Raw genomic sequence first — 24,031 nt, 5'->3', positions numbered from 1 at the left:
GAAGGTAGAATATGCCTAGTCCAAAAATCTAAAATGCTCCCAAATTAGCAATTTTTTAAAGTGCTGACCTGATACTCAAGTTGTATTACCCTTTTCCTTAAGTGAGGGATTGCACAAAAATCATTAAAAATTTTGTATAAAATTAACTTCAGTCTATGTGTACAAAGCACTTATGAAACACAAATTTCTTGCTCAGACTTGGATCCCATCACCCAATATATCTCATTATGTACATGGAAATATTCCCAAACCTAAAAATTGAAAATCTGACATCTTAGGTCTCAAGCATTTCAGGTAAGGCATATTCAATCTGTGATACTTAATACAATGTAAATGCTATGTAAACAATGGTATACTGTATTGTTTGTGGGATAAGGAAAATAGTTTGCATTATTTAGTACAGACACAATTTTTTAAAATTTTCAAACTACAGTTGAATTCACAGATGGGGAACCTACAGATTCGGAGAGCCAACTGTACTTCCAAAAGTAATACAAAATGATTTCTTCAGAACTTTGTACTTTTCTTTCTATCAAATAGTGTGAAACAACAGCAATACTTTTGCATATTCTCACGGTCTAAATCAGGTCCCGAGAGCACAGCACCGGTAGGAACCAGGATGCCTGCCCAGAGACCAACTGCCTGCAGTGGTGGTTCATATAGAACACTTTTGTCTGATAAATTCAAGCAAGATCAGGTGTCTACACAAAAAACAAAGCAACCCTTGTTTGTAGCACTGCGGGGGGGGGGGGGGGGGGATCACAGTGGTAGTAAAGACACACCAAGAGGAAGTGTCCTCTACAAACCCTGAGCCTCCACAGATGGTGATAAAAATGTTTAATGAAGACTGAATAGCCTCTGCCAGAAGATTTCTTATTGGCTTACTTTTTCAGTTGAGAATATGGGGACAATATTTATTAAATCACAGGACAAAATAAAGAGTTTCTTAAAATTTTGGTTTCTTAGTGGTTTCAAAAGAAAGCACCATAAACAATACTTGCTTTCCCTATCATATGTGTGCGCTTCTAACAAAGAGAAAAACCTGTGTTAGCCAAATTCCCAACATTCATCAACTGCCCAGAAGAAGGTAAAGACATAAGTATTTTGAGCAGCCCGAGGTAAAACTGGGTTTCCCATTTGTGCGGGGGCAATGTCAGTTCTACCCCAGGCCTTGGGGTGGGAGATCTTTTAGGGTAAGGGAGTTGGGGGTGTCAATGACAGTCTCCTGAAAGCCCCGAGGGCACCTTGGAAAGCTCCTTGGAGCTGACTATAGCTCCCCCAGGTGCCAGGTCGGTGGCAGGGCCACTTTAAGGGCGGCGGGGCGGCGCGCCCACAGCTGCGCCAAGGAGCCATTAGTGAGTGAGCAAGCAGGGACGCCATGGGCTGCTGAGCTCCTCCTGCGGGGAGGCTGCCCCAGGACTCTGCACGTGCGCTGCGCACCATGGCCGCCTCAATTATCAGCCAGGAGCTCCGCCAGATCTCGGGCCAGGTAAGAGGAGGAAGAGGTGGAGGAAGAAGGGGAGGCAGCTGCGTTTATAACCGCGCGCCGGCGGGCCATGGGGCCCAGGCCCCTGGCCTTCTGAGCCGGACTCAGGCCGCTCTCATTGAGGGGCCTAGGAGGGCCACTTCAAGGGCCGCCTCCAGGTGCCTCCAGCTGAGCGAGTGTGGCCCGCGCTTCCGAGAGGGCCCCCAGGCACCAGGTCCTGGTCCTTGGGGCCCTGAGGCCTTGAGTTTGGGGATGGGGCCGAATTACATCAGGGAAGGAGGCCAAGGAAGAAAGGGGGCCGAACAGTTTTATAAGATAACCTGTCTCCCAGCGCTTGACACTTGCCCAACTTAAAATCATTTTTCAAGCAGAAGGCCACTTGGAGAGTTACCTAAGAGCAGAATTTAATAGGTACTTGGAGATATTGGGGACAAAATGTCACTTATTTTTAACATAGGGAAGACACGTATTTCACATAGGAAGTCTTATTTCCTGCGTTCCTGTCGCTAGACAAGTTGGCTTCTTTCCAGTTTGCTAACTGGCTGTGGCCTCCAAAGGTATCCATGCTCAAACCTTGTGACCAAGCTGGCAAGTTAGTGTGGAAACCAAAGCTGTGGACGAGAAAGGTGCCTGCGCTCCACAAACCCTCCACCTCCACATGGAAATCTCTGGCCTCTTCTGAAAGCCCCTATTTGGCTATTCCCTTAGCAGAGCCCAAAGTGATCACGGCAACTCTTTTAGATAAAGAGGTGATTTTTTAAATCATGAACAAAACCTAGTCCACCCTAGAAAGCAAAGCCAGCCAGTGGTGACTTTCACAGATTTTATGGATAAGTATGGGAGGCCTGAAATGCCGGGTATAATTAACCTTCAGAAGACTTAATCTACTACTACTTAATCTCTTCCTTTCTTCAGAACATACCCTCTGAAACGGAATGGTTATTTTGAAGTGGACTCGTTTAACAGATTTTCTTAAATTTTTCAAGATGAGGGAATGAGACCTTGACTCAAAAAAGGCTGGGAATGCAGCTCAGTGGTAGAGTGCCCAGTGTAGTTCAATCCTTAGTACCAAACAAAAAACTGGAATGAAAAGTATTTTGTGGTGCAAGATGAAGCAAGCTGCTACAAATGGAATTCTGAATAAAATAACTGATTATGTAGTAGTACGTAAATAATTGTGATTTCCTACCCACGAGACTATGAAGCCCTGACTGAACCTTTTGTATGCCTTTTCAAGAAGAACAGCTTGCTCAGTTTCTCCAGATAGAGCTGCTTAAATCCCTTGACTCCTGGGGAAACTAGAAGCCCACAATTGCCCCATGAGAGCATGGGCCCATGCAGCTGCTGCTGATTGTCAGAGCTGCTCCCGGTGATAAGAGTGACATAAATAACAACTCACTAAAATGTAGGAGTGATTTGCTTTAAGCACTTCAGCACCTGCTGTTACTAATTAAGGGTTTAGCCTGCCACCGATTGCAAATGGAAATTATGTGTTTTAAAAATTGTGAGATTGGAGTGCCCTGTGTGTTACTGTGACCATGGAAATCGAAGAGGATAAAGAAGGTTGGTGGTGATGTCACAGTACTAAAACTGCCTATACTTAAAAGATATACTTAAAAGATGTTAACAGCATATTCCCTGGGTGGTGGGATTGCAGATGCTTTTTACTTTCACTTTAAGTCTTTTAAAACCTCCCAATGAATATGTATTGCTTTTTTTTTTTTTTATAAAGGTGCAATAAGCAATTCAAACAGAAAAAGACTTGCTGTCAAATGAAATCTAGTATCACTCCAAATTGTGATCACAGGTGGAAATGTTAGATGAACTAAAAGGCAGTTTTGGAAAAGCAGAACATACGAGAAACTTTTATTCCTTTTTATTATCAGTAGATCTTTCTCATTGTGTCCTATTATCACACCATTAGCAAGATATTTTTAACTGAGTAAATATTCAGATTTATGTTGATTATAAGCTGTTTGCTTAATTCTGGTTGTTGGATGGTGGACTTAAGCAATGTTCTAATTTGTCTGATTACTAACATTCCAAGTGTGCTATGACATTGATTTTTTTCGTAGAGCAGGAAAAGAAGTCTCTGACAGGGTGGCAATTCAGGTCTTTCCAGAACTTTTTTTTTTCTGCTGTGGCCACTATGCAAAACAATGTGCAAAACTGCAGGCTCCTGTGCATGGCAGTGGGTTTGTGGTAATAGTTCTGAATCCCTTTCTGGATCTCCTTTCCACTTCTCCACTTCCCGCGTTCTGCCCCTTTGGCTGTTTCTGGACCCTTCTCCACAAGATTGAGATTCTGGGGACATTGCAGTCAGCACACCAGGTGCTGCCTAGGAAAAGGTTCAAGTTAGGCAGCTGATTTCTGTTATTCAAACTTGCCTTTTGCTCCTCAGCATGCCCTGCTTCCTGTAGCCCAAGCAATGTAGACATCAGTTCCATTCAGAGCTGTTTTCACTGCTCAGCATGGACATGTTACCCTCCTTTTAATTCTACTTCTTCCTTTCCCTCTCCTTTATCAGGGTAAGTTGACATTTTTCTGTGTTTTTTATGTTCGGGTTTGGTATTACTTGAGAAAATATGGCAGAAACTACCACCCACAAAGCACGCACAAACATTTGTCCTCATTAACAGTCTTGCAATGTAAAATCAAAGTGTTACCCTCCAGAAGAGGACCACATAAGTATCTTATTCACAGCCCTAATAGGTGTCTGAACTAAATGGCAGAACTTGGTCTCTGCCTTTAAAGCCTTTGTTCCCCTCTCACTGCATCAAGCTGTCAAGGAAAGAAAAAAGAAAAGAAAATCAGTAGCAACTTTGGTAAAACTGAAGCTCAAACCCTATTCTGTGTTCCAAGGATGGAAGGCTTTGCTTTCTCAGCAGCAGAGTTAAAAACAGCTAGATTGTAAGCCCTATCAGGGAAGTGACCTTGTCTGTTTAGCACCCACCACTGCATCTGTCCCATAGGAGTGACTCAGTAAATATCTATAGTGAAAGTAAACATCAGGCTTATTTAAGCACATAGTGGCAGGATGTTTTAAAAGAAAGCGTTTCTATTATAGATTTTTCAAATTATTCATAGTCCAGGACACCCTGGTTTATACATGATATTTTAGTGTAATTATAGCACCCGTTTGCATTCTTAAAAGTATCTCGGAGAAAGTTAAATCATATGTACCAGATTGCTATTCAGGGGCATTGTAAGTTGCTTCAATTAATAGGTTAATTCAAAAACAAAACTATAATCATTCCTATGATGGCCATTTGTTAGTGATTTATTTTAGTGCTCAACCTTGGGGTCACAGAGGAAATTTATTTATACAGACTAAATCGTGCTACAGTGGCGAATCACAAACAATCTGCACTCAAAAGTGCTCAGGAAATACTGCTAGAAAGAGGACTGCTTATAAAATGAAAAACAAACATGCTGGAATGACCCCTCCACTCTGCTGTAGAAATTCCAAACTTCAAAGTTCATTCAAAGTATTATGCTGTCTTCCTAAAATGTAGGGTATTTTAGGGAAGTAGAAGGAAATAAGGTTGGCAAAGTAGGTTGATACCAGGCTATAAAGGAGTTTACATTTTTACCCTGATTGTGAGGCAGTGGGTGAGGTTGGTTCACAATGGGGAACTGAGTACATGTGTAAACCTTCAGTGCACTCCATACTCCATACAGGAGATACTCTTAGAAAATGAGGAAATAGCCAGGTGTGGTGGCTCCCAGCAGCTCAGGAGGACTGCTGGTTTGAGACTAGTCTCAGCAACTTAGTGACACCCTGTTCCTAAATAAAAATAAAGGGCTAGGGATGTAGCTCAGTGGTTAAGTGTCCCTGGGTTCAATTCCCAGTACCAAAAAAAAAAAGAAAAAAAAAAGGCAAGTAAATACGTAAAAGGGAAAAAGGGAGTGGAAAGGGAGTGGGTTGGTATTTTAAATTAAAAGTCCAAAGAGACAATAACCAAGTGCAATGTATGGTCCTTAATGGGATCTTAATTCAAACAAAACAGCTTCTCTCAACATTTAAAAAAAAAATTCCACAAGAGAACTTAAAATTTAGAAAGCAGATAGGATTGATTTTTTTTTCCAATAAAAGAAAACTACAATTAAAAGAAATAAAATAAAAGAAACTACAATTAAATAAAAGAAACTACAATTTAGCAGATACAAAGAAATACTGAGGCAAAATAATTTTAGCAATAGAAACAAAGTGAGAGAGGGTGCTCACCTGGTTTTGAATTGAATGGATGCAGAGCACCTGGGCCAAATGGGACCCTCGAGTTCTTGACCCTGCTAGACTCTTCCAGCTCATTCTTACTACAGCAGCAACCCAGGAATTGTTCCCTAAAAACAATACTTAGGAGGAGAACTCCCAATGTGGATAATTTCCATATCTCTATCATTGACAAGGATAAAAGGAAACCAGCTATGGCCAGGAAGGGAATAAACCAAAGTGTTAGGTTTTCAAAGGGAAGCTTGCCTCACATCCACTCAGTCCTTGATTCACATGTATGTTTTGAATAAGCAAAGATTGCCAGACATCAGCAGAACTAAACAAAAATGCACAAATACAACAGTTATACCAAACACTATCATCTGTTGAAATCCTGATCCCCAAGGTGCTGATGTTAGGAGGTTGGGCTGTTGAGAACTGATCAGGACTTGTAGGGTCCCATCATGAATATGATTAGTGCCCTTTGGTAAAAGAGACTCAAGAAGGACCCCATAACATCCCTTCCACCTTGTGAGAAAACAGCGAGAAACTGCCATGTATGAACCAGAAATCATGCCCTCACTAGATACCAGATCTTCCAGCATCTTATCTTGGACTGCCCAACCTCCAAAACTCAGAAATAAGTTTCTGTTATTTATACGCTACCCTGTTTGGGTATCTTTTTAATAGCAGCCCGAATGGGCTAGGACATAAGGGAATAGAAATAAACTTTAAAAATTCTAATTTATATTCTCAGAGAGGACATTGAAATGTAAAAATAGCAAGTTATGGAAATTTACCAAAAACTCTTAAAAATTAGCTAGTTATATTAAACTATTGAGATTGCAAAACTCTTTAGAAGTTCTAGATTGAGGACTGAGTTAATGATCTAAAAAATAAAGGAAGTCTAGTCTCTCAGAAGTTGAGACATGAAAAATCAATTTAGGATTTCTAATATCTAATAGAAGATTTACAAGGGGGGAGAGAGAAGGAAATTATCAAAGACATAAAAAAAGACATTTCCAGAGCCAGTGTATAAAAACTTGTAGGCATCTTAGAGAACTATAAAAACCCGGAGAATAAAGAAGAGAAAATCACCCAAAGAGAAACAAAGCAACTGACTTTTCATCACCAACTCTGGGTAGCAAAAGAAAATGAACCAATCTCTTCAAAATTCAGAGACAAAGTAATTTGGACCTTGGAAATATTCACCAGGTAAAACTAGTACTGAATTGTGAGAGCACATGAAGATGTTTTCAGACTTTCTAGGTCTCCCTTTTGTACCCTCAGTCTTTAGAATAATTTCCTTATTCAATAAAATGAATCCAAGAAAGAAGCAAATATGAGCTTCAAGCAACAGTAGGAATTAGAGAAACAAAAATCATTAAGTATAAATGTTAATAAAAATGTAAAAACTTAATAATGGTTAGAATTTAAATTCCAAAAAGTCATAGTATATAAGTACATGGATTAGGTGAAGTATGGTGTGGAGGGAGACTGCTTCGTTGGAAGAGAGGTTGTAGATTTAGATTATATCTTAATTGCAAATAGATACATTTGCTTATTAAGAAGCCCTTCCCAGCTCCTAGTGACCAAACTGAAGTAGTTTGACTAACAAAATAAATAGTAACATTGGACTGTAACCCAACAAATAAAATACATATCCATAAGCCTATACTGATATAAATGAATGCTGGATGAATAAATAAATTAGGGAGAAGGGGCAAATCTTTACATAAGAATACAGTATAATGTAGAAGAAAGGAAGGAAATGATAAATTGGAATGTCACAGAATTATGATGTTTTTGCCTGTGGATCTACAGGCAAGATCCACTGATGAATATCAATTAGGGGGTATAACTTTTAGGAGAAATGGGTTATTTTCATACCCCTCCAAAATCTCCAGTTAATTAATTACTGTGATGGTTTTAACAGCTCCACAATTTGCTCTTCCTACAAGAGGTGGTTACTTGAGACACCTTCTATTGAATGCTGCTGGACTTAGTGGGACCCCTTCTGAAAACAGTGTATGGAAAGGAAAAAATAGTGACTTTATAGTGGAGAACCCTTGTAGACACTACCTTCACCAAGAGACCAAGGTGAACATCTCTGTAGATGTGTCATTGATGCATGACACCAGGAGAAAGGTCTTTCATGTCTATGATGTTCTTCCAAAGTCTCAGTCTCATTATGTGAAAATGTCAGACAAGTCCGAGTTGTGGATATTCTATAAAATACTTCACCAGCACTCCTCAAAAGTCAGAAAAAATAAGGAAAAACTGAGAAATCTTTACAGATTACAGAAGACTAAAAATCATGAGAACTAAATGTGTTATTCTAGAAGAGATCCTGGGACATTAGTGCAAAAAATGGTAAAATCCAAACAGTCTGTCATTTAGCTAGTAGTACTGTACCAATGTTTATTTCTTAGTGTTTTCAAATTGTGATTAAAAACCCACAATGTCTTGGGTTTCATAAAAATAGCATGACTGTGTACGGTGTTAATAGAGTAGCTGGGTGAACAGTGTTTGAGAACTCTCTGCAGCTTTTCAGTAAATCTAAAATTAATTCAAAATAAAAAGCAAAGACTATTGATCACTCAGAATAGAAATTAAATTATTAAATTTAGAATTTAATTCCTAAAGCACTGTAGGCACATCAGGATAGATAAAGGAAAAATTGATCAGCCTAGTCAAAGACAAAACTACAGTAAATAGGAAACCTGAAATAAATGAAAAGAATTAGATCATTTCACATTAGGTTGTAAATGTTTCATAATTAATATTAACTGATTAATCATTACATTAATGGAAGTAGTAAATGTCATAAATATAAGTTGCTTTTAGTCCTGTATCAAAAACTGAAAGCTCAGATTGTTAAAAATACTAAATATTCAATTTTATGCTATTAATAAAAGTTACACAAAATCAAAATACAGAAAAGCTCCAAATAGGGGAATACGAAAATCAGTTGTAGAAATAAAAGTAAAATTTCAGGTGAAGTATCAAAGGTGACAACTATATTCCATATTTAACTTTCTTTATATAATTATATATACTGTTTAACATATAAATCTAGATCAATATACAGTATAAATATTACAGTTCTATATCCATAGAAATTTGTGTAACTTGTCATGAACCTTTATGTATATGACCCCTAGTTACAAATAGAATTTATAGAAACATTGATAAAATGACAGCACCATAGTTAGAGAGGGAGATTGTAATATACCTCTCATAAACTGAAAGAGTAACTAGACCCGACAGAAGAAAACAATTTACGAATTTGTTCTAAAAGATATATAGAACTTGCCTACTAGAACATAGACATTGCTTTTAAATACCCATAGAACATTAACTAAAATTAACTATTGGGTTATAAAGAAAATGTCAAATTCTAAAAAGTATACAACATACAGGTCACATTCACTTTGATGGTACATCACAATAAGAAATGAACAACTGGTGAATGGCCAAAAATTCAAAAACTAATTTAATACTATCCTCTTCAAAATTAAAAACTATATAGGAGTTTAACTCAGGTTAAAATAGAAGTTCTGTAGTCTCTAATAAAGTGTAAGCAGGGAAAAAAAGAAGAAAAAAAACCATTAATTTCTAGTAGAAAGCATGCTAAAACCCAGAAATGCATTTTGTATATTTTTAAAAATTAATATATATTTGAAAATATAGATGAAATGGATTTTTCAAAATATGCATGAACAAAATTCTCCTAAGAGAAGGTTGGAAACTTTAGTCAACCCTGGTTGACTAAAACTACAGTAAGTAGGAAACCTGAAATAAATGAAAAGAATTAGATCATTTCACATTAGATTACCTGTAAAAGGTAATCTAAATTCATTTTTATAAACATGTTTCAAATAAGTCTCAAGAAACATATTGTTAATTTCGGTGTTTTTCTAAAATATTTGAGACGATAGAATAATATTGATGTTTCTTTTCCTTCTTCAAGGTTGCCATACAATCCTTATACTAAAACCATGATAACACAATAAAGCAAAAATTGTTTCCAGTTTCACTTGTGAACATAGATACAAGAATCTGACAACAAATTGAATGTATTATACATTATGAATTGGTTTATCACTTGCAGTGATGGCTTGGCATTAGGAAATGTACTAATGTGATGTTTTACCTAGCAAATTAAAGGATAAATAAAACAGTATGATCATGTTCGTATTGAAAAAGCCTTTGGTATGTTTCCACACCCACTTCTGACTTAAAATTCATACCTTCAAATAGAAATATACTTTTAATTTTTGATAAAGGATATTGATAGAAACCTTCAGAAAGTTTCATATTTAGTGATAAAAATATTTAAAATATTCCCACTAAAGCCAGGAACAAACCAAGAGTGCTCATTATCACTTCTGCTGTTCATTACTGTTTTGGATATTCTAGCCAATGCTTTATTTATTTTTGTAGTTTTGACAATTTGTTAGCATAAAGTATATATTCTTAAATTTTATGTTGATGCATACTTATGAGTAAAATATATGTACACATATTCAGTGTTTTAAATATATTTTACTGGACTGGGGCTGTAGCTCAGTGGCAGAGCACTTGCCTAGCATGTGTGAGGCACTGAGTTCAATTCTTAGACCACATAGAAACAAAACAAAGACATTCTGTTCTTCTATACTACAAAAAAATTTTTAAAAAATACATTTTACTTAGCTCTAAAACCCCTGCACTAGCCAGTGCTTTAAAATCAACAAGTAAAAGGCATAAATTCTGGAAATGGAGACAAAAATGTCGTTTTTGAAGATGGTATGATTGTCTACCAAGGAAATTGAGAAGAATCAATTAAAATATGTCATGACTAAATACAGGTCTGAAAATATATGAAGCAAGTTCCTCATACAGAAATCAACAGCATTTCTATATGTCCACTATGTCAATGAGAAAATTCAGTGACTGAGAAAAGATATCCCCTTCACAGTGATCTCCAAATGTTAAAATATTTAGGAATAAATATTCAAGGATACATGCAAAATCTATATGAAAGTCACTATAAAAATGAAGAACATAATAGACCCAAATTCTCTTGAGAGTCATACCTTCTAAATAGGGAGATTTAATACAGTGATGATATTCTAACTAAGAATGGAGGAACTTTAGATTATGTAGAAGGAAATGAGAGGGAGGGGGGTATGAAAAATGGTGGACTGAGACAGACATCATTACCTTATATACATGTATGATTACACGAATGGTGTGAATCTACATCGTGCACAACCATAGAAATGAAATCATGTACCCCATTTGTGTACAATGAATCAAAATGCAGTCTGTAAAAGATTTAAAAATGAATAAATAATTTAAAAAAATAAATGCAAGCATAATCAAAACTTTAGCAGGGTTCCTTGACAAGGTGATACTAAAATTCTGTTGGAAGAGAAGTTGTGGGGGAAATACCTACGACCAAAATTTTAAAATAACAAGAATGAAACTATGTATATACTCTATCTAGTAGAAAAACACTCTATAAATAACTAGTAATTAAACAGTGTGCTAATAGCCAGGAATAGACAAATAGATTAATCAAAATGAGCTTCAGAAAAACAAATCATACACAATGGTAGCATTTAAAAAAACTGAGGGAAGTTTAGCTTGTTCAAGAATGCCATCAGGGCAGTTAGCTCTACCTTTTAAAAAGATGAAATCAGATACTTACCTCATGTTAATCACCAAATAAATTCAGAGGATAAAAAGCTAAATAAAAAAAAAAAGCATTTAGCATATCAAACCATATTTTAACATAAACAGATGGGTTTGAAAGTAAGACAAAATTCACCAAAGTCCCAAAGGAAACAGATTTGTAACTACATTTGAAACACCAGTGACAAGAGAATTTAAATTTAAAGATGGAGCAACAGACTCAAAATAGTTGACTGATATTCACAATATACAAAATCCAACAGAGCAATAAGAAAAAGACAAACCACAAATAGGAAGGTACACAAAAGCATGCATAATAAAATGGGCATGCATGATAAATAGAATGTGGGATAAATAGAAATGTAAATTACTGTTAAAATGAAAAGATATTAAATGATGATTAGGAAAATACTAATGAAAAGGAAAATTAAATGGGTTTTGCTATTCACAATAGTCGCAAAAATATTAAAAAGCTTAAGAATAACTGGTCTTAAGAATTCAGGGATATTGGAACTTGCATATATTATTGATAGGGACACAAACTTTTGTTTCTATTGGAGAGAACAATTTGGCAGTATCTAAGTTGAAAAACGGAAAACCTTTCTGATCTTATAGCTTTATGTAGATATTCATCACAGCATTTGAACAACATTGAAGTTCGACATTTGGAGAATGGCTTCATCGATTATTATCATTGGACATGAGAAAGACTGGATGAAGATGACAGATGAGTATCCACCCCAGATCCTAACAAATGATAGGAAACTTTTTTTTTTTTTTTTTTTTAAAGAAAATACATCTGTAATCTTCTGGAAAATGAAAATGTTCTCGTTGGACCAAAAATTTTGAGGAACTGTTGAACTACATCATTATGTGAGAAAAAAAACTTAACTTTTAAAAAATGGAATATCCCATTTATTAAAAAAAAGCTGTATGTGGGTATGTGATACTGATATATTTGACATAAAAATTGTGTAGAAGGATAGACAGCAAATTGTTAACAGTGGTTGTTCCAAGGGAAGGAAATGAATGAGGATATGAGATGATAAAAACTTACTTTAAAAAAAAAAAAAAGGAAGAAAATCAGAAGATGAGCAGGTAAAAAATTCAGAATCTTTACTTACTTCAATCTCCTGCCTGGTTTCTTATACCTCACAGTTCTTTCCTGCAATCCTTGGGAAACCAGGTGGAAGCTGGGGATAGTCCAGGGAGCCACTACACCAGGATCCTGCCCTACAGAGGTGCACCTTTGGCAGGCTGCTTTTCTCTTTATACATGAATTTCTAAATCCTCCACCTACTACTTTTGGCTTCAACCCTCAACTCCTAAATCTGTTTTCAGACATGGATCTGTCCATGGTCTGGCTTTTCCAATTGCCTTTTGACTCTTTCCATTAATTCAAGCATTTGCAACTTTGGGCATTTTCCATGGGCTATGTTCATTACCTATAGGGAATAAAACACAGAGAAATTAAAAGTGAGGATGGAAATTGTTTTTCCTAATTGTATTTGAAAATACTCCCAAATAGAAATGAAGAAACTTTTTGGTTCCTGATATTCAGATTTGAATAGCATACATATTCCCTTCAAATGACTTCAAGTGTCTCTTAGGATCTAGGAATTTAGATTTTTGCTGTTCTTTGGAATGTGTGTTTCACCAAAATGAATTGTGTGGGAGAGTACCAGTTTGGTTTTCTAAGCAGTAAACAGAATTTCCAATGGGATGGACTATTGAGAAACTGGGTCATAAGATTGTTGTCTGTTGTTAATGGGGCAAGTTAGAAATTTGCAAGAAAATGCAGAATAGTATGGGTAGGAAAAACTTTAAAAAATAGAATGACCTTCAGATCCATTGAATCCCAAATATTGAATACATTCCTGCCTTTTGAGGTGCTTAGCACACCATCCAGCCCAGCTGTAGAGGCAATCATTGTTATTTGTCACCTTTATTTATTTTATCCTCTCATACACAATGTTTTTTCTATGTCCAGATATTAATTATGTAGTACTTTTGCTTTCTTCCTTCTCCTTTAGGCAAAAATAGACCTCTTGTTAGTTGGCGATGACACTGTTTACCACCTGGCTGATGCTCTCCAGAAATTTTTTGCAAATACAGCAGCAGTCACCATCACCATTAGTGATGTGCAGAAGGCAGCCACACTGTTAGATGATTGCACATTTGACATGGTTTTCCTGAAGACCACTTCCTTCCTGAGTGCAGAGGAGCTGGAAGCTGTCAGGTCAATTAGGTAAACTTTCAGAACCTTGACTCTATATCTTTAGACTGGTGTTTTAAAAAGAGGTTTCTATAAAAATCCTTAAAAGATGATATATTTCTACTTTAATTTTTAAAATGAAGCATATCTTCATGACTGACTATATACATGTTGCTATTTTTATTGCCAGTGTGACATACTGTAAGAATTATTTCAACTTGAGAATAGGTTTGGGTGATAATGTAAGAATTAGTTGGTCCCAGAAAGGTATTTGGTGTATAATCCTTACATTACTCCCTTAGATATACTTTTAAAATAACTACATCATTAAAATGACACATCTTTTCAGAGTTAATTAATTATTACAGCAGATATTAAAGCAAGTGAGCACTCTGAGCTCTGCTATGTTGGTTGTGAACTGAAGCTGTCCTTTGGAGCCTTGAGGTCCTCAAGGCTAATCCAGATACTACCACCTCCAACATTCCCGTTTCTTCATGGAGGTCCACTGAAGCCCTCTATTCCGTCCCGCTCCAGCTCTCGAGAACTGGACTCCTGAGAACTGCAGTCCAGTTCTTCCTGGCTACATAGAATTTTAAACCACTTAGATTGTATTTAAACAGGGTTAGGACAGAACAAATTTTTTTTCTCTCTATGAAAAGACATGATCAAGAAAGTAGAATTATAGATAACACTGAGTATATGAGAGCTTGTCAAAATTATAAGATAGGACTCAGAAAATTCAGAGTCAATATTGTGATCCCTGATTAAATAGGGGCAAGCAGGCTATATTAGGGGAAGAGAAGTGTTGGAATGGGAAGCCCAAGCCATTGAGTCCTTTCTTAGGGGGAGAGACACACACTATTCCTGGAGTTTCTTAGAACCACTAGTCTGCTTTTCTTTCAACTTTCTATTGGTAACTTAAATTCTAGACAAACCAGGCAAACCTCAAAAGTGGATTTCACTTCCCAAACACGTTATGAACAGTCGTCCTAAGCATGTGCCTACTTTATCATAGCACTTTAAAAACATCTGCCATAGTTAGTTACTCCTGGTCAGGGACTTAACACAATTTCTCATTCATATAGTATTTTTATTTTACAGCAGTTCCATGACATGAGTAGAGCAGGATTTCATTGTCCCTACTTTTGACAGATAAGAAAATAAGACTAAAGTGACTTGCCAAAGAGCACATATCTTGTTTTCACAAAACTCAGAACTACTTACTTCAGGTTCTTTATAAAAGTAGGTAATTATTTAACTTCTGTATTGAAGCCATTTATTTTATACTTCTGAGATTCAGTATACGCCAGACTTGGTATAAATCAAGTGCATACATGATTTTGGAAGGACACTGAACAAATCAGTATGGCTGATCTCTTCCCTTGTTTCAGGAGTGACATTCTATCTGTCTCTCTAAATGGAGTAGAACTTTGTATTTGCTCATCATTGATGTTTAGAACAGGGTAAAAATAAAGTTCTATTTAAGAACAAGCTTTGTGTTTAATCACAGTTATTAAAACCTAGGGATTCAAGGACAGAATTTCCTGTCTGATATTTATTTCGGCAGATTCCCCCACTATAGGTTTCATTGCTTTAAATAACAGCTTAAGGTGTGTGTGTGTGTGTGTGTGTGTGTGTGTGTGTAAGTAAATGCCTGTGTGGTGCTGGAGCTCAAACCCAGGGCTTCATGCATGCCAGGCAAGTGCTCTACCACTGAGCTATTGGTCTATAGCTTATTTCATAGTAGATGAAAGAAGACAGATGAAGGCATTAAGTGTACAGATATGCATATGGTAGTTCTTTCATTTTTCTCTAAAAGTATGTGTCTGAAATGAAAAAAGGGTAGTTTGTAGAATACACCAATTTTTTTTCCTTGTCTCTTGCTCTGTTCTCAATTCCCAGAGTAGGTCTTGACTCACAGCCTTGCTGTAGGTATAAGTGAATGATCGAATGGATAAGGTCAGTGGTATTCTGGGGACAAAAAATGAGTTCTAGCTTTTGTATTCCTCTTTGAAAAGGGGATATTTTCTTTGTGGAAACTGATTTTGTGTTGCTGACCTTGGAGGATAGGAGTTCCCTTCCTTGCCCTCAGAACTATTATGAGTTCATGATTTATGAATTATTAAATTATTGTGGAGGAAATTTATAATTTTTCAACCTGTGGTTTTTCATAGAGTAATGAGTCTTATAAACATACTGACTCATAAGGCATTTAAAATTTCATCTTTTTAAAAGTCTTTTGAGCTTTGGCTAACATTTAATGACTAACCCAAAATGAAGAATCTAGTTTAGCTTTTCTTCTGCTATTTGTGGATTTTCCTCTTAGATATTTGTTGTTGTTTTATAGTACCTCAAAATATGAATGGGTCCAGGAAAATGTACAACTATTTATTTCCCTTACTATTCTCTCTCTGGACACATTGTATTCCCTAGTAGGGAGTGAGGAATTTACTGTAGACTAGAAGTGTGCGTATTTATTTGAGCATATGATCACAAACCTATTTATCTATTCAGTCACATGGATTTTTATTGAAATAAGGATGATGTTTAGCCTGTGAGTTATAGTATTGGGGTTATTTTGGAATAAAATTAAAGGAGCCTCCTTAAAGGACTCTTAAATAGATTCTTAGAGAAGAACTGTCTTTTGAGCTTGTTGTTAATCATTGATTAACTTTAATCATTCATAAAAATATTGGTACTTTATCTCAAGCAGTAGACACATCCCCATTATAGTTCAACATTCCTAATAGTATTCCTGAATTGTTTTCATTTCATGAATGTGTTGAAAGAACATATTTTTAATCGAACCAGATAAACTCGAACACTACCCAGTGATAACATATTTTAGAATTCATAGGCTTAGCTCCAGAATTCCAGGATATTTCAGTGTTGACCTGTCAGTGGTCAAAACTAAGCCATACTCAAAGAGCAGACACTTGATAATTCAGACACATCTTAACACTTGATCTTCTAAATGCAGGTACAGAAAATTAAAATATGTCTTAAATTTGTCGACAGTGTATGGATGCTTTCTAGAACTGCAGTTTTCTTTTTCCTGACATGGTTCTATATTTCTGAGATTCCATACTTCTCACAAACTCAGTCATTGAGTAAGGGAAGGAACCCAGAATGTGGTTCCAGCCATTCAGTAAAAATCAAATTCAGATCTGATTTCATTTTTCTCCATGTAGTTTGTTTTTCAGTCAACTTATCTCTTCACTTAGAAAGCCCAATTTATGAGCCACAGAGATCTAACAAGTTGTCACTTTATGTCCCCAATTCCAAAATATCCTTGACTTAACAGTATAACTCATTAACTCTTATTAGCCAATTTGCATGACCTGTCCCCTGAACACTTGACAATAAGCATAATAATAACAAAATATCTGCATGTAATCCTATGCCAGATAACAACAGTTTAGTCTATGGTAGTTAGTATTATGATGGTGGTCCTTTAGTTCATAATGGGACTGATAAATTCCTATCACCTAATGATATCTTAGCCATGGTAAGGTTGTAGTGCAATACGTTACTTATATGTTTATGGTGATGCTGTTCTGAACAAACGTACTGTGCAGCCAGTCAGATAAAAGTCTAGCAATACACCTGTATCTGTATAACTCATCATACTTCATAATGGCAATAAATGACTATGTTACTGCTTTAGGCATTTACTATACTTTTTATCATTAATTTAGAGTGTATTTCTATTTGCTGAAAAAAAGTTTACTGTAAAACAGTATGTCCTGTTCTGCAGTCAGTACCCTCATCCAGCTTGTGTTTACTGTGTCTCTTGATTGCATCAAGAGGCTATATCCTGTGATTGAGCCATTCCATCTAGGTTTCTGTAAGTACATCTTACAGGAATTACCCAATGATGCATTTTGCAGAATGTGTCCCTATCGTTAAGCAATGCATGCCTCTATTTTACTAAAAACTTTATCCTATGAACTGATGGTGAATGTAAGAACTTAGAAAATTATATATATTTATAATTTCTAGTGTCATATGACATGATAAACCTAACTCAAGAGTTTTACAAAAGGAACTCTTTGGTGAAATAGTGTAATGAGAGCAGGGCACACTGACCTTCATTATTGGCCAGAATAACGTTAAAATGCTACATACATCTCGATAGCAGGTGAGCTCAGTGTTCTCATGTTCACAGTAAAAGTTTTAACCTTACTGAAAATGGTTGTTTTAATTAAATGGTTAATAAAAAACCTTATTTGTTCTGAGCCTCAACTAGGCCATGCAGATTAGTTTGGCTTCGTTTGGCCCATGGACTGCATAATAGATAACTGTATTCAAGAAGGCTACAACCCAGTTTCACAGGGACTTAACACTGCTTGGCATTGGGCATAGTGATGCACACCTGTAATCCCAGTAACTTGGGGATGCTAAGGCAGGAGAATAGCAAGTTCAAGGCCAGTCTCAGAAGATTGTCTCAAAATTAAAAGGGCTGGTGGGATATAGCTCAGTGGTAGAGTGCCATTGGGTACAATCCCCAGTACCAAAAAAAAAAGGTTGCTTTGGTTTTCTTAGATGATAGATTTCAGAGGTGAGGGCTCTCCTAAACTCAGCTCAAAACCTGTTTATATAATCTTTCTATTATCGTACCATGTGCCAGACCTGGGGGTGGGACAAAACCGAGAATGTGCATACTGCAGTTTGAGCTGATGACTGGCCTCAGTTCCTTAGAGTCCTGGAGACAGGCAGAGGAATAGAAAGCAGAATATCTGTCCAGTTCATAGATCCCTGAGTAGAACCTCAGGAACCATCCTGACATTTGAACATTATAATATGTGAAACACAAGGAGAAATGAACTGTCCCAAATGACTTATAAGTTTTTAAAACATGAGAATCTTTTAATTGACAGGCACTCAGCCTGAAATTGGATTTCGGAATGTGGAAGAAGTGATTTTGGTTGAGATGGATAGATTTTTGTTTTGTTTTTGTGTTGCTTAGTTTTGTTTCAAGGAGCATTCATTCCTTAGAGGACGTATTCTTGGTCATCCTGGAAGCTAGAAACTCTTTGAGCTTATTGATTTGTGCAGAATGTGAATGAGAAGCTGAGTTTAGCACTAGAGTGTTGGATTCTGGGAACCCTATTGATTGCCTCAATCCCTGTACAGCTCTACAATTAGGGTGTCACTGGCAGGCTGAGTGTTTGGGATGGTCATTGATTCTGTACTACAGACGAATTCAGGAATTCCAACTGATGTAAAACTTGTAAGTCATCAGTGCCTATAAATTCATATATACAAATTCTAACATATTCCATCTCAAAAAAAATCAATTGGTATGATTTTGCAAAAATGAAAAGAGTTATTTCTAAAAGTAAAGAATCTATTTTGTTCAATTTGCTTGTTTGAGTATTTTGACTTATAGTTTATTTCTGTGTGTGTGTGTTGCTGGGGATTGAACCCAGGGCCTTGTGCTTCCGAGGCAAACACTCTACCAACTGAGCTATCTCCCCAGTCCCTGTAGTTTACTTTTGATAAATCTCTAAAGTTTTTTATTTCAACTGAACTGTCCAGTAATTTTTTTGAGTGGTTGTATATGTTCAGTCCATGTATATTTCCTGCTCTTTCCTCTCATCCTGTTGTCTGTATTTCTATTACTCTACATACTCTACCCTTTCTCATCATTTAAAAAATAACATGAAATACTTACATCAAGGTGGGCAGCATCCTGTACTCGCACTCCCTCCAGGTCCCCATGCTCTCCGCATCAGTACAGTGATGTGCTCTTCTTACCTCTGCCTTCAGATGGCCAGTCCATTCCTAGTCTCCCTTCACACATGCCCATTTCCTCATGAAGACCATGTTTCCTTTCCTTTCTTCTCTTCTAGCCCCCGCTCTTCAGAATTTACAGAACAGTATGAAGCCCAAATAGACCTCTATTAGGTGAATGTCACATTTTAGCAAAAGTCCTCCTTGTCTGAAGTAATTGACATGACAAATATTTGGAATGACCTATTTTTACAGAAGATTCTCAGATATGTCTGCTTTCTCCAACATTAGTTCTTCCTGGGTAATTGCAGTATGGTCTCTTTACCCACCCTGTGCTACCAGTCAACCCATCTCAGCATTGTCAGTGTGATCGTTCTAAAATGCAAATAGGATCATGTCACTCTCAAGTTTAGTAGCCTTTCATTCCCATTTTAATTAAACAGCAAATCTTTTCTTTGGCCTAAAAGCATCCCACCCAGCCTTCCCCTGCCTCTCTGGTCTTATCTCATGCTTCTCTTCCTTAGGTGCTCCATGCTAGGGTCATCCTGGACTGCCTTCACTTTCTCAAATTACCTTGACATTTACCTACCCAGGGCCTGTGCGCATGCTGTTGCCTTTGCCCAGAGTATTCTCTGCTTCTGTGCTTCCTGCCCTCCCCCTTCCCCCACCTTTTGTATGATTGACTCCTAGCCAGCTGTAAAAGCCTGTCTGCCTGGAGGCCTCCCCTAAGGCTGAAGTGCTCCCATGGACCCTGAGATCTGTATTCACAGCACTGGACATAGTTCTGCCCACTTAATTATCTTCCATGATTTGTTTAACATCTGCCCTCCCACAAGAGCAGGGATCTTGTCTGTTTACCCCATATATCACAAAGCTGACTCTGGAGTCTAGCACGTAGTAGGTTCTCAATATACATGATGTAGATATGTAAATCATTCATAGTCAACTCTCCATATCTGCACATTTTTCACCCTCAGATTCAACCAACTGCGGATCAAAAATATTTTTAAAAACCACATCTGTTCAGAACATGTATAGACTTTTTTCTTATTATTCAGAGTTGTTCTAAAGATAACTATTTACATAGAATTTACATTATATTAGGCATTATAAGTCATCTAGAAATGATTTAAAGTATACAGGAGGATGTGTGTGGGTTGTATGCAAATACTGTGCTTTTTATATTAGAGACTTAAACAACCAAGGATTTTGGTATCCCCATAGGTTCCTGGAACCAATCCCTGGTGGATACCTAGGGTTAGAATTTCTAACACAAAATAATATATGTTTGATTTCAGATAATCTAACAATATCATATAGTTGGGGATTCTTCCAATTCTGGACTTAATGAATGAATAATAAGCATATATAACCACACACTGATAAATGATGTTTTTAGGTATTTAAGAATACCTTGTTTGGTGTCTCATGCCTGTTATTCCAGCAACTCAGGAGGCTGAGGCAGGATTATAAATTTGAGGCCAGCCTGGGCAACTTAGCATACCCTCAGCAACTTGGCAAGACATGTTTCAAAAAATAAAAAGGGTTGAGAATATACCTCAGTGCAAAGTGCCCCTGAGTTCAATCCCTAGTCTCAAAAAAAAAAAAAAAAAAAAAAAAAAAAAGTTGCTTGTTTCCATCAATTGAAAGATTAATTCCACCCAGTACTGTCCTTGGAAAAATATTTCAGTTTTGTTAATGCCAAGGTTTAACCAACTTATGTCCTACTGAGTTTAGTTAATTATAATGGCACGATTTTTAAAAGCTTTACTTTGAAAAATTTCAAGCATATGAAAGTAAACAAAAATGCGTAATGAACTTCCATGTGCCCGTAATGCAGCTTGACATTTATCAACATCTGGCCAATTTTGTTTCATCTCTTTTCCAAGCTATGCTGCCTCCAGGTGGTTTATTTTAAAGCAAATCTGGCATTGTTTTATTTTATCCATAAATTAATACACAGCGAAGATAGGGACTCAAAGATAACCATAATACCAATATCTCCTTTAAAAATTAATAATAATTCCCTTAATGTAGTCACAATATCTAATGAGTATTCGATTTTTCCTGCTTATCTTACAACTTTTTTAAAAAGTGTGTTTAAACAAATCAAGATTCAACTTTCGGCTGGTTGTGGTGGCACATACCTTGGGAGCTTGAGAGGCTGAGGCAGGAAGATTGCAAGTTCAAAGTTAGCCTCAGTAAAAGCAAGGTGCTAAGCAACTCAGTGAGACACCCTGTCTCTAAATAAAATACAAAATAGGGCTGGGGATGTGATTCAGTGGTTGAGTGCCCCTGAGTTCAATCCCTGGTATCCAAAAAAAAAAAAAAGGAATCAACTTTCTCTTTCTCCTCCATATTCTTTTCATATATATATATGACACATAAACATATATATGTATATAAGCAGTATATACACATATATATATAAAACCTAAAGAATATACATATTTTTAAAAAGGGATCATAAGTCTTATATAATTTCCCACATTCTGTATTTTACTGATTACATCCCTATGATATTGTTTAAATTTTCATCTTTCCCCCAATGTCTTATAAACTGATGAGCAATTTAAAAATTTGGTTGTTTTAAGTACACTGAACCACATCAAACCAGACTTTTTGTTTTGTTTTGTTTTTTGTTTTTTGTTTTTTGTTTTTGAGACAGGGTCTTACTGAGTTGCTAAGGCTAGCTTTGAATTTGTAATCCTCCTACCTCAGCCTCCTAAGCTGCCATAGGGTTTTTGTTGTTCTGTTTTTTTGTTTTTGTTTTCAAATAAAAAGTTCATCTCTCCTCTCATTGATTAAAGATACCACTTTTGTTAATTTTCCATATTCATGCTATCATTTTAATTTCTAAAGAAATGACAAAAATCACTCTAGCTTAGTTTCTAGTAAGTCTAGCTTTTTGAATTCCAAAGTTTTGAATGATGATTTTGCTTCATTATTACATTTTCTTTCCCTCTCAGATTTGGCAAGAAGAAAAATACACATTGGCTGTTTGTTTTTATAATCCCTGAAAATTTTAAAGGTATGTGCCTGCTGGATATAGAATTTGTTTTTTCTTCAAATAGAAATCATAAGGTCAATATTTAATACAAAATGCTTAGGTTGTATTTCAGGGCATGGAGCTGATATTACTTTAACTGAACCGCTGACAATGGAAAAAATGAGTATTGTGGTAAAATACTGGAAAACATATTTCTCAGATACAGGTGAGTGAAAAATATCCAAAGGTTTGAAAAATTCTCATTAAAATCCTATGAAAACCATTCTTATACGTTTTTACATTGGTTTCCCACTCATGTCTTTTGTCTACTGAGGATTAACTGTTTGCTACATACTCAAACATCTAGTCTTTGTTTAATCATGGTCAGAAGAAAATAAAATATAAATAAAGAGAAAACTTTTAACCTAGGTGAAAAAGATTGACATCTTTAGAGATTTAAAATGTGTTGCACAATATGGTATTGCGATAGACACAGGTGAATTTTTATTGTTGTTTGGTAAAAAGATCATTTCTAATTTTTTTAATAGCATAGTTACCATAATTTCTTTGCCATCAAAATGGAATCAATCATGCTGTGTCATTATATGAATGTCTAAAAGTCGAGGGCACTAACCTTGAATTGTTTTCTACTTTCTCCTTTGCAGAACACTTGAATATAAATTATTCTACCTCTTCAAATTAATAGGGTGGTTATCTTTCTCTATTAGATCTTTAGATGCAGAGAATTAGTGTCAGTGCTTCAATTAGACCTCACATTTCTGATTTCTTTACCTGTTGTGTTATATGTATTGCTAGTATCTAAACACAAACAAATTGAATTAGCTTTACTTGTAAAAGGATAGGCTCCAGGTTCTGAAATTATGTTCTACTGGAAGTAATGATGGTCAATGCTGCTTTTTTTTTGGGGGGGGGGGGTTGTTGTATGCCTGGGATAATAGCTGATAAATCTTCTAGAATTAAGATGATATCAAATGGGGAGATGTTGGTGAAGGGGTGCAAAGTTTCAGCTATATAAGATGAATAAGTTCTGGAGGTCCAACAATCAGTTTGGTGACTGTAGTTAACAGTACTGAACTGTATACTTGAACGTGTCTAAGAGGATATGTCTTAAGTGTTCCCATCACATACACAGAAAAGAAAGAAAATAAATATTTGAGGTAGTAGATATGTTAATTTAATTGTGATTATTGCACAGTGTTTATCAACTAATTAGACTTCCAAAACACATAGAATTTAGAATTGTCAGTTATACCTCAATAAAGGTAGAAAAAAATTTAAATCAAAATTAAGATATTTTTTCTTAAAATATGCCTTAAGTCGACACTTCCAGGATTATTCTGGGTAAGCTCATATTCCAGATGATACAGGGTTCAGTATACCCTGTCTTTTTTTAATCTTATTTAAAAATATTCAGATTATTGAGTCTGCCTTGTAATATTCCCAGGGCTCCCAGCCCCTGCACTTTCACGGTTCTTCCTGGAAATGGCTGTGGTGGCCAAGGTCCTTTTGGCAATTGGTTCCTAGCTGGTCCTCAGTAGAAACCCAGCAGCTGCTCATCACCTGTCCAACAACCTTCTATTGGTCATGACCACGCCTGTTTCCAGTTGTCTCATCTATGCTCCAGGGATGAGCAGCTGCAAAAGAGAAGACAAAAAAAAATTTCTAGAGGCCATATTTTGACAATGCAGC

The 24,031-nt window shown here is 36.2% G+C and overlaps 1 protein-coding gene and 1 non-coding gene across 5 annotated transcripts in view; one reads left to right on the top strand and one right to left on the bottom strand.

Moving 5' to 3' along the window:
• The first annotated feature begins 1,364 nt into the window (after window positions 1–1,364).
• Sohlh2 (spermatogenesis and oogenesis specific basic helix-loop-helix 2) overlaps window positions 1,365–24,031 on the top strand; it is a 50,616-nt gene continuing 27,949 nt past the window's right edge. For 3 of the 4 annotated variants that reach the window (XM_047552101.1, XM_047552102.1, XM_047552104.1), the window contains exons 1-4: window positions 1,365–1,489; window positions 13,415–13,629; window positions 22,302–22,363; window positions 22,443–22,547. In XM_047552101.1, coding sequence (XP_047408057.1) covers window positions 1,442–1,489; window positions 13,415–13,629; window positions 22,302–22,363; window positions 22,443–22,547 — 430 coding nt within the window. In that variant the 5' untranslated portion in view covers window positions 1,365–1,441. Of the gene's footprint in view, window positions 1,490–12,149; window positions 12,255–13,414; window positions 13,630–22,301; window positions 22,364–22,442; window positions 22,548–24,031 lie in introns of those variants that run through there. The other variant, XM_047552103.1, reaches the window with a different exon arrangement.
• On the bottom strand, window positions 19,007–19,071 carry Trnap-cgg (transfer RNA proline (anticodon CGG)). Its single transcript has one exon. It is a non-coding gene; the product is annotated as a tRNA-Pro (tRNA).

This window comes from Sciurus carolinensis, chromosome 5, assembly GCF_902686445.1.
Source record: "Sciurus carolinensis chromosome 5, mSciCar1.2, whole genome shotgun sequence".
Lineage (NCBI taxonomy): Eukaryota > Metazoa > Chordata > Mammalia > Rodentia > Sciuridae > Sciurus > Sciurus carolinensis.
This window is presented reverse-complemented; position numbering and strand designations above follow the sequence as displayed.